Consider the following 10435-nt stretch of genomic DNA (forward strand, 5'->3'; position numbering starts at 1 on the left):
GCAGCAGTTATCCGGCCGACCCTGAAGAAACCTGGTACTGATGTCTCTGTGATAGACAATTACAGGCCTATCTCTACCCTGCCCTTTACATCTAAACTGCTTGAGAAAGTCGTTTATCAGCAGCTGGTCTCACATTTAGCTGACTCTGATCTGTTTGAGGTTTTCCAATCAGGGTTCAGGTCTGGCCATAGCACAGAGTCTGCTCTACTGAGGGTCCTAAATGACATCTATCTATCACTAGATCAGGGTACATCTGTGCTGCTTCTGTTGTTAGACCTAACAGCAGCCTTCGACACAGTTGACCACGCGATTCTACTCGATCGCTTGGAACGATGGGTTGGGATCAAAGGGTCAGCTCTGGATTGGTTTAGATCGTATCTCCAAAACCGGACATTCTGTGTTAAACTGGGTGATGTTTTTTCTTCTTGGGAGGGGCTCCGCTGGGGGGTCCCGCAGGGGTCGATCCTTGGTCTTCTTTTGTTTGCCATTTATCTGCTACCTCTGGGGTCAATCTTTCGTAAACATGGCCTATCATTCCATCTGTATGCTGACGATTGCCAGATTTACTCTCCATTGTGTCAGGAGAAAGGTCTCTCTATCCAGTCCTTTGTCTCCTGTGTTAATGAGGTGAGGTCTTGGCTAATGTCCAACTATCTACATCTGAATGAGGGAAAGACAGAGCTCATTGTTTTTCACCCCAACAGCAGGAATGTGGATCGTTATGCTGATCTTGGCCCTCTTTCTCCATACTCAAAACCAGTTGTTACCAGTTTGGGGGTGAAACTTGATGTAGGACTTAAATTTGACGCTCACATCAATTCTGTGGTCCGGTCCAGTTTCTTTCACCTGAGACGCCTTGCTAAAATCAAGCCTATGCTGTCGAGAGCCCACCTGGAGCGGGTACTGCATGCCTTTGTAATTTCTCGGCTTGACTACTGCAACTCTCTCTACGCAGGGTTGTGTCAGTCAACACTGCGTCGCCTACAGGTTGTGCAGAACAGCGCTGCCAGGTTCCTGACTGGGACCAGGAAACGGGACCACATCAGTCCGGTTCTGGCCTCTCTGCACTGGCTTCCGATTTGCTATCGCTCACAATTCAAAATCCTCGTCTTTGTTTATCATTTCTTCCAGGGTGTTGGTCCCCCCTATCTAGCCACACTCCTGAAAAGACACTCCCCATCACGCGCTCTGCGCTCCTCTGACCAAGGCCTGCTCTCTGTCCCTCGGTCTAGGTGTCGTACCCGTGGGGACCGGGCTTTCTCAGTCCTAGCACCGTCACTCTGGAACCAGTTGCCACCCTCAGTTAGGCTGTCCCCTTCTCTGCCAGTCTTTAAGAATCACCTAAAAACACACCTCCTCCACTTGGCGTTTCCAGAACATGTTTGATTTTGGCCCTCTTTTATGTTGAATCCATTCCACAGTTTTCATTGGTACACTCAATCCATCCACTCAATCCAAATGTGTTTCACACATTTGTCCTTTACCAGAATGTTTCATCTATCTTGTAATTTCCATTTTGTATTTTGTAATTTGTATTTTGTAATTTGAATTTCTTTTATTGTTGATTTATTCAATATATTTACTTAACTGTACCATGTTCAGCGCTTTGGGCTTCCTGACAGGGTTGCGGAAGGCGCTTTATAAATAAAGCTTTGATTGATTGATTGATTGATTGATTGAAACGATTTGTGTGAATAAATAAATAAGCATAACCATTGGTGCCACCCAAGCATAAACAAGTTTTATTTTAAAAGTCCTGGACACGGCTCTGCAGTTGAAACTCCTGTCAGAAAGAAAATTCCTCCTCCTACATGATGACAGTGGCGGTAACGTCGGAATTCTTGGACGCAATCGAGCTTTTCCTGAATGACCGATAAGAAGAATTTGCATATGAGTCAGGAATCCACTTCTTCAGCAGCTGCATGACTCGTCTCATGAACTTTTGTCCCACAAAGGCATAAATGATGGGGTTCAGGCAGCAGTGGATGTATGCAATGGCCTCTGTCACTATCGTTGTTACCTTGATGTTCTCAAAGTTGCAGCTGTTCTCCACGTAGTCATTGCTACACAGAAACTTCAAGAAGCGGGAGATGTTGTACGGAGCCCAGGACAAGAAGAAGACAATCATTATGGAGACAATCAGCTTCACAGCACGGTGCCTTTTGGCAGTTCTCATGTTCACCAGAATGGGGATGATCCTAGAGTAGCAAACCACCATCACCACCAAAGGTATCACCAGACCCAAAATGTTGGTGGAGAACAGATCATAGTGCAGCCAGTTCTTGTTTTCATGGGAGTAATGGCATCCCAACTCATCACATTGTGATGTCACTTTAGCAAAGATAAAAGATGGCAGAGAGACGCAAATGCTCAGCATCCAAACCAACACGATCATAACAACGCCTGCCTTCAAGGTGCGGTACCGAGCCACCTTGTGAGCATGCATGATGACCACGTAGCGGTCCAGCGTCATGACAACCATGAAGAAGACGCTGCTGTAGAAGCCAGAGTGGTGGGAGCAGGATAAGAAACGGCACATGAAGTCCCCAAAGTTCCATTGGTTGATTAAAATGTAGTGGGTGTAGAAGGGCAGAGTGAAGATGAAGAGGAGGTCAGAGAGTGCCAGGTTGAGGAGGCACATGTCTGTCAAGTTGGTTTGGTTCCTGTGTTTCACCAGCACAACCACAACAAGGCCATTTCCTAGGAGAGGGGAAAAAATCTTGTCAGCTGTACTGCTACATTATCTGAACAAACACTCTAAAGGGCTGATTATGAAGTCTGATATCCATACTTATCATATTCACTTACCTATGGAGCCAAGGATGAAGACCAGAATGTAAAGAGTCACCAGGAACCCTCTGCTGAAAGCTTGTGTTTCAAATTTTTCACAAGGAGAGAAGGAATCATTGCCATAGTAGTATGATGAGTAGTCAGACGTGGTTAGGAAATCAGTTGCATTGATTTCTGTGAGCAAAAAGTATCAAATTTAACTTCAATCTTCTACGTCATAAACACAACTCATATAAATAGTGCACCACCAACAGATCACACTTAATGCCGCTGCGTGGAGTTTGGGTTTCAATAAGACAGCTTTGTAGCTATGGTTTTAGTTTATTAGTACCAAAGGTGTCACAGATCAAAACCCCAGAACAGACACATAAAAAGTTTGGTTAAATAAAAGAAAAATGGCCATTTTCCAATCAAGCACACCTACAGTATTTTCTAATTCTGAGAACCAAGCTGTTGTTAATGTGACTTGTTGCGCTACCTGCTGGTAGGAAGGGGTAATACATTCACAAACCTGAATCTGCACCTAATTTAGCTCCCAGTGGCGGTTCTACATCGAATTACTCCCCGGGCGAGGCCCCCTTTGAGCGCCCCCCCCCCCCCCCAACCGCCCCCCCCACCACCACCACCACCAACACACCACCCCACCTGCATGAACACACGCATGTTTTCTACAAACAGGCATGTTTTATTAGAACGACTATTGAACATTCATTTTTCTAAGTTGCACATATTTACATTAATTACTATGAAGTTGTCAGAATGTAAAGCAATACACATTATATACTGTATCAAAATATATAGAATCAAACATACAAAAACAAACAATAACTAAATATTAAGACAATATGAACATAATAGATAATAAATATTCTAAATAGCAAAAATATTTCACACATAACAAACTAAAGATAATCACTACAGCATTGCACTTAGAACAGAAAACACAAACTAAAATTAAAACCTAACCTTGATGCAACGTCATCAATAATGTCATCATATGAAATCTGCTCCCCTACTGAGTGATTGATACTAATCAGAGCCAGGTTAGTGAGCCGCCCCTGAAACATAGGTGACCTCAGGTATGACGATCAAGTTTGAAAAGCTCCTCTCAGCTTGAGCCACAGTGACTGGCAGAGCAGTCCAAAAGTTGGGGTAGATCTCCAATAGATCTCATGATCCATAATATTTTAGAATTGCCTCTGAAATTGTAATTTAAACTGACATAAAAAACTGTAGACTAACAAAAATGCCAACGTTGACAGAACAAATCATGTAAAAAATAATCAGTACAGCCATCTGCAATAAATAAACAGGATAGTTAGTGGTGACTGGGGAGTTTTCTTCTGCTTGTAGAGTTGTTTTATTTATTATTATGTGAACATGATCAACATGTGTTTGTTGTTGTTCAGGCAGGCCACAGGCTGCAGCGAGCATTTAACAAATCCTAGTTTGAATCAGTAAAAAACGATTCAAGGACTTTTTTCGAACCATTTGAATATTCTTTTCAATATTTCAGCCCTATTAGCTCTGTTAGCCATTAGTTGACCGCATTTAACCGTTAAAATCCCAGTTAACTGGTTCAAAAAATTGAAAACATGCATCATGAGAGCTACATACCTTTATCTTTCTCCTCTTTTTTCTTTTTTTTCCCCCTGAATGGGGGCACCTGGTGGTTTTAGCCTTTTTATGTTCATCTCTTCTGTTTGGCTCCTGACTCCGTAAGTTTCCTTTAGTCAGGACTAAACAATTTGACCTTGATGGGGGGGTGACCACAAAATCGTTTTGTTTTTCCTTTTTTTATTCGGCCATTTCACACAATTCAGAGAAACCTGAAAGAATGATAGGCCTGTGTTTATGATATTATGAATGAAATATGGAAGAACATCTAGATGTGATTGACTTTAGCCATGTTAATACAGTTGATTCAGCCCCTGCACGCTCATTTCATTTGGGAAAGACGCAGAGGTGAATTCCCCCGCCGCACCCCTCCCCTTCCTGTTCTTCATAGACACACGGTGCACGTGAACGTTCTCAGTCAGCAGGAGCGCCTGCAGCTATAGGGGCGCCAACTTGCTGTTTCCAATCCAGACACTGTCATATGACAGATAATAGAAAACCTCGGTGCGGCGCAGATTTCCTTTTTTTTTTTTTTTACTCCGCGCTTGTGCCATGAAAAAATGCCGCCCCGCCGGGCAACTGCCCTGTCTGCCCGTGCCTAAAACCGCTACTGTTGGCTCCACAAATCAGGTGTTTGATTTTTTTTATTTAGAAATTGGAATTTACCACTTTGAAGCATAATGGTCACTACAGTGGACAGGCACTCAAAATTATTATTATTATTATTATTATTATTATTATTATTATTATTATTATTATTATTATTTTGCTATTACTTTCTTGCATTTGAGCCCCTCCATTTGGACATTAGTAAGTCAAGGCTTGACTTACTGGCTTGACTGTCAAGCCAACATATTTCTGAGGTGGGCATGTAATAAATTATTTTGTAAATTATTAAATGTTACAAAAAATGTGTTTCTTTCACACCTAAAGATGGATGAAAAAAATTATTCAAAACATCATGGCTGAAGATTTCATAATCCATGCATCACAGGGATAATAATTTGAATAAAATAATTCTGAATTAAATTCAGTTAAGATAAAGTTGCACTGCTCATTTCAACAGGTAATAAAAAGTTATGGTCCATGACAGCTTTAAAAATTATAAAGATTCTTTAAGTAATTTTGTGCATTTGCCACAAAAACTCATAACACAAGCAGTTTGTTCTCAAAAATTTTAATGAAATGAAAATAATAGAAACATAATGATAATTTTAATAATGGAAATGCTGACTAAAAGAGTTTGGGCAGGTAAGTGTTAAAATACACCCATAAGCAATAAAGTTTTATACACAGGTGTCTATTTTTAATCAGGCTAACAAATACTGGACCAAAATGAGTCCAAAATAAGTTGTTTTATCAATATAATATTCACCTGTCATGTTGACGTGTCAGAGATGCTCTCTCCTAGATCAGCTGGAGTCAGATATGTCTCCTCAAATGCTCTTTTGTGTCTTTCAGTCAAGAGCTTGGCTATTTCTGTCAGATAGACAGCTGTGAAGTGTCTTAAGACCAGCAGCCCCTCTTAGTATAATGAACACGCTACAGTCAGGTGCAGAAGTACAGATGTTGTTTCCTGTGTGTGCACCCGTGCTTCACATCTTTATCTCTGCAGTTCACTAAGATAAGATCAAGGCTTGCCAGAGAAATGAGGGTATGATCCGCAAACGTGGAGGATGTTTTTTAACCTTTAAAATGAAACTCTGTATATTAAAAAAGTACACGATTGTGCATAAAGTAACTTTAATAGAGCGACATGTGCCAATTTGATCAATTTAGTATAGATTTTTTTTACATTTATTGATAAAGTAAACAGCTGTGTCATTCTAAGTCGTCCATTTTAAATAACGGGTTTGTAACTTAAGGCTCTTTGCACAACGTGATTTGGATTATTATACATTTGTATGTTTGTTCTTGTTTCTGGACTTATAAAGTTAGTCTCAATTAGTTTTATGTTTATGTAAATTGGTCTGTCTTTATCATCTAATCTAGACTAAAGCAGCCATCTTTTAGCAACTGAATGTTATCACTGGAAACATTCAATACTTGTTGATCTAGAACTCTTGCACAAACTCAATTTTAGTTCCTCTTAGTTACTTTAAATGTTCTTTAAAAGTTTTTCTTACTTCTGATTCGTTGTTTTAAAACAATACAACTCAGCGACTGAGCCCTTTGACACAGTTCTGAGGTGACTTTTGACATGAGTTGTGTCTATAAATGTTTGTGAACTGAGAATCAATCTACATTGTTGACTAGTCATGCTTCAAACGTGAAACGTTTACCCTTTTGTTGCACTTTTTGTTAAGCTTTCAGTTCAGCCAGCATAACCTCAGACTTTTAGCCTAGAAATCAGACAGTAGCTGAAGCAAAATGATTTTGCTCTGCATGTTACATATTTATAGGATGCCTTGCCAGACTATCAAACTTTAGTGATCTTAGAAAATCTGACATTACAAGTTGTGTTTTAATCCCAACTATTTTGTTTTCTACAACCCTGTTTAGCTTCAATTCTGTTTTCATCCATGTCAGAAATAAATATTTGTTATGTAATGTTTCTTTTAATCTATTTTCCATTTAAAAACACTTAATTAAGACTATCTATCTATCTATCTATCTATCTATCTATCTATCTATCTATCTATCTATCTATCTATCTATCTATCTATCTATCTATCTATCTATCATCTATCTATCTATCTATCTATCTATCTATCTATCTATCTATCTATCTATCTATCTATCTATCTATCTATCTATCTATCTATCTATCTATCTATCTATCTATCATCTATCTATCTATCTATCTATCTATCTATCTATCTATCTATCTATCTATCTATCTATCTATCTATCTATCTATCTATCTATCTATCTATCTATCTATCTATCTATGTTGCAACGGCGGCCTCTAGTGGTAGGAAGTAACATTACGGTGCCTACGCTGCTGCAGAAGCAACAAGAGCCGAAAAAGCCTCCTCTGGATTTTCACCTATGGGGTTTTGGACATTATAGATCCGTGTTGGGCAGAAAAGGGTAAAAAAAAAAAAAAAAAAAGTCGTCGCCATCAGTTTTTCTGTGGAAAAACATGATCCCGTTCAACCACCGCCGCTCTCCAGCTGACGCTCAGTGGTGAGAATGATTGGCGTGAGATCTGCTGACGAAGGCGGGCTGAAAATAAGAGTGTCAAGTTCAACAGGAACACCGGATAAAACCCGAAACGTCCTTCAAAATAAAACACTTGAAATTATTCTTATTCTTATTCGTAGTAGTAATAGTAGTAGTAGTAGTATTTTTGTTTGTTTTTTAATTATTATGCGTGCAGTATCTAAAGATGCATAGCCGGATCTTTGATGGGATTGTAACTGCTTGGTCAGCTTTTATTTAGAAATAAAAATACAAATTACATGTAACCAGCCCCAAAAACTTAATAAAAGCTGGTCATGAACATACACAACTTGTGCTTGTAAACATTTTTAAATGATACATAGGCAATTACATCATATTTATTTAGTGAAAAATACATCACAACAATTTCTACATTTCACTCTATATTCCAAACTTTCTTTCAGCATCTCTATAAAGCGGGCCATGTCTTACAGTAATGTAAAGCCTGAACAACAGCTCTGATCTATGCTCTGGCGTAAGTATAAATGAAGTAAATGTTAGTTTCTTCTACCTCTACTTTCAAACTGGCACTGACTATATAAATGAACTGAAAAAACAACTGGATAAAAAAAACTTTCCTACACAGGTTGTTGAGCCAGAATTGGCCAGATTTATATTTTAAGCAGGCTGATGATAATAAAATACCTTAATAATTACCAATAGGCTACGTTGTAAAATACTAAGTAGCACGTTTCCCATGTCAAGTCATAAGAATAACGTTCAATCTCTGCTATTCAAAAAAGGTCAGTTTGTTAGCTTTTTTAAATTTTTATTTGTATAGTAAAACGCCAGAGTAACAAAATTGATATCAATGTAAGATTTTGTCTACTTTCATCAGATATGTTGTGGAAACAACTTTAGGCTACAAAATGCAAAGAAATCTTTATCTGGAATGTCTAAAGTAATTAATTTACAAAGCAAATGCACACTTAGAATTAAACCAATTAGGACAGAACACGAGAACACAAAAAGTTGCACAGAAATGGCCTATGTTTTAATGGCACCTTCTACGGTTCTACAACACCCCAAGGCGCTTTACAACACAAGTAGTTATTCACCCATTCACCTTTCAAGTGTCTTGCCCAAGGAAAATTGTGACAGACTAAATGGGTCTTGAACCTGCAACCCCCAGCCACATAAGGTAAACTTAAATCAACGTTTAATCAGGAAGAAAACTGGCTTTTTGTCTTTGTAATTTTTATTTTGAAAAGAGCTGCCCGGAAGCTGTCATGTTGGCTGGCTGTGATTTATGTGGACAAGCCGACACCGAGAGGGTTATTCAGCCTCAGGGATTATAACAAGTGGATTTGTCAAGTATTCCAGCCCATGGAAACACTCAGTAAGACTTATTTCCCCATAAAGACCGCATAGCTTAAACTTTTGAATTAGTGCGGGTTCTTGTATCGTAGTTAGCCGTGACGGACACTTAGCCGCTGTCACTTTTCAGGTCACCGAACTTTTACCTATCAAATTTAACCACTTGTTGTGTCTCGTACAGTTGTTTAGTTCTAAACAATTAGCCCCATTTACTTTGAACATTATACGAAACAACACGACGATAATTGTTGTCCGTGTGCTGTCCTGCTTCCAGCACGGGTGATAAAGTAATGGGGGTCCACCACATTTAGGATCTTGGAGCCCTTCTGGAGGAGCAGCGCGTCTGAAGCTGATCATGTCCTCGAAGCCGCCTTCAGGGTAGGTCTCTGAAACACGTGCAAGGTCTAAAACACGTTAACTGTTTATGTTGTCTGATTGGAACCTTCTAGATTAATATAGACTTCCCTGTCGGTCATTGTTTGACTTGCTCGTAAATTGCCACAATTATTAGTAAAATTCAAACTTTTATCAGTCAAAACCATTGTCTTAATGTAATAGTTAAGGTTAATTTAAAAACTTTAAATATGTATACACACATCATCCCTCTGCTTTTACCCTTGCAGGTAGCAAGGGATTGAATAAGTTACACATCACCTTATGTCAACAAAGAACATCTTATTTCAGCATATTTGATTGATAACATTTGAATAACTGGCTTCATCGTTGGTCACTTGTCTGACTTTATCACATTAAATTATGATGTAGAAATGTAAAGGCATGCTTTTCTAACGTTAAAGTGGGTGCATTATGGCGACTTTCGAGTTAAAATCACTCATTTACTAGATTTAACTCACTACCCAGATACCATGTGTCCTAATCACTGATGGATGCTGCTCTGCATCTAGTACAGTGGTCTGATGCACTTAATGACAATGACTTCATGAGTTTATTTTTTTGTCCAAATTACAAGGTTTGCTGGTGGCAGATGCCTTTTTTCCCCCAATGAGTGTAAAATTTCTCCTTAAATAAATTACCATGGCAACTTCTCTCTTTCTCATCACATAGGGTGCAGCAACTTTACTACAAACCATAGTCCAAATAAAACACGGCCCATAAAACCTTGTTAACACATTCACATAAAAAACACCCAGTGATGTTCCTGAGCTAACATACAAGGAGAGACCAGACTGCTCGTTTATGGGAAGTGAAGTGTTTTTGAATGTGGTCTTTGAAATCCAAGCTGCGTGCGTGTGTGTGTATGTGTGTGTGCGTGCGTGCGTGCGTGCGTGTGCGTGTGTGCACCCGGGCCCGCGCGTGTTCCAGAGCTTAAACAGTTCAAGTGTGTCTTTCAGGTGTGATAGAAAGTAAGCCAGAATGTAACCTTGGTTTTAAACATCACCAATGTGGAATGTGGGTGGGGCAGCTTCCTCCGTCCCCGGGGACAAAAAAAAAAAAATCCAGATAAATCAGGATTATCTAAAGCCTAAATAAAATAAGGATTCTCTCTCAAAGTGTCAAAGTTGGTGTGACTAAGGCACATTTACCA

General features: G+C 39.3%; 2 protein-coding genes across 7 annotated transcripts in view; one reads left to right on the top strand and one right to left on the bottom strand.

Annotated features, from left to right (window-relative positions):
- Positions 1 to 1719: 1719 nt before the first annotated feature.
- Positions 1720 to 5939, bottom strand: LOC107378761 (C-C chemokine receptor type 1). The gene is made up of 3 exons (XM_015949144.3): positions 5783 to 5939; positions 2809 to 2964; positions 1720 to 2700 (listed from the first exon to the last, which is right to left on the bottom strand). The coding sequence occupies exons 1-3, from the start codon at positions 5787 to 5789 to the stop codon at positions 1808 to 1810; spliced, it is 1056 nt and encodes a 351-aa protein (XP_015804630.2). The 5' UTR covers positions 5790 to 5939; the 3' UTR covers positions 1720 to 1807.
- Positions 5940 to 8782: 2843 nt separating this feature from the next.
- cobl (cordon-bleu WH2 repeat protein) overlaps positions 8783 to 10435 on the top strand; it is a 91521-nt gene continuing 89868 nt past the window's right edge. For all 6 annotated transcript variants that reach the window (XM_070550804.1, XM_070550807.1, XM_070550806.1 and 3 more), the window contains exons 1-2: positions 8783 to 8911; positions 9164 to 9267. In XM_070550804.1, the coding sequence (XP_070406905.1) occupies positions 9245 to 9267 (23 nt within the window). In that variant the 5' untranslated portion in view covers positions 8783 to 8911; positions 9164 to 9244. The remainder of the gene's footprint in view (positions 8912 to 9163; positions 9268 to 10435) is intronic.

This window comes from Nothobranchius furzeri, chromosome 5 (genome assembly GCF_043380555.1).
Source record: "Nothobranchius furzeri strain GRZ-AD chromosome 5, NfurGRZ-RIMD1, whole genome shotgun sequence".
Taxonomy (NCBI): Eukaryota; Metazoa; Chordata; class Actinopteri; order Cyprinodontiformes; family Nothobranchiidae; genus Nothobranchius; species Nothobranchius furzeri.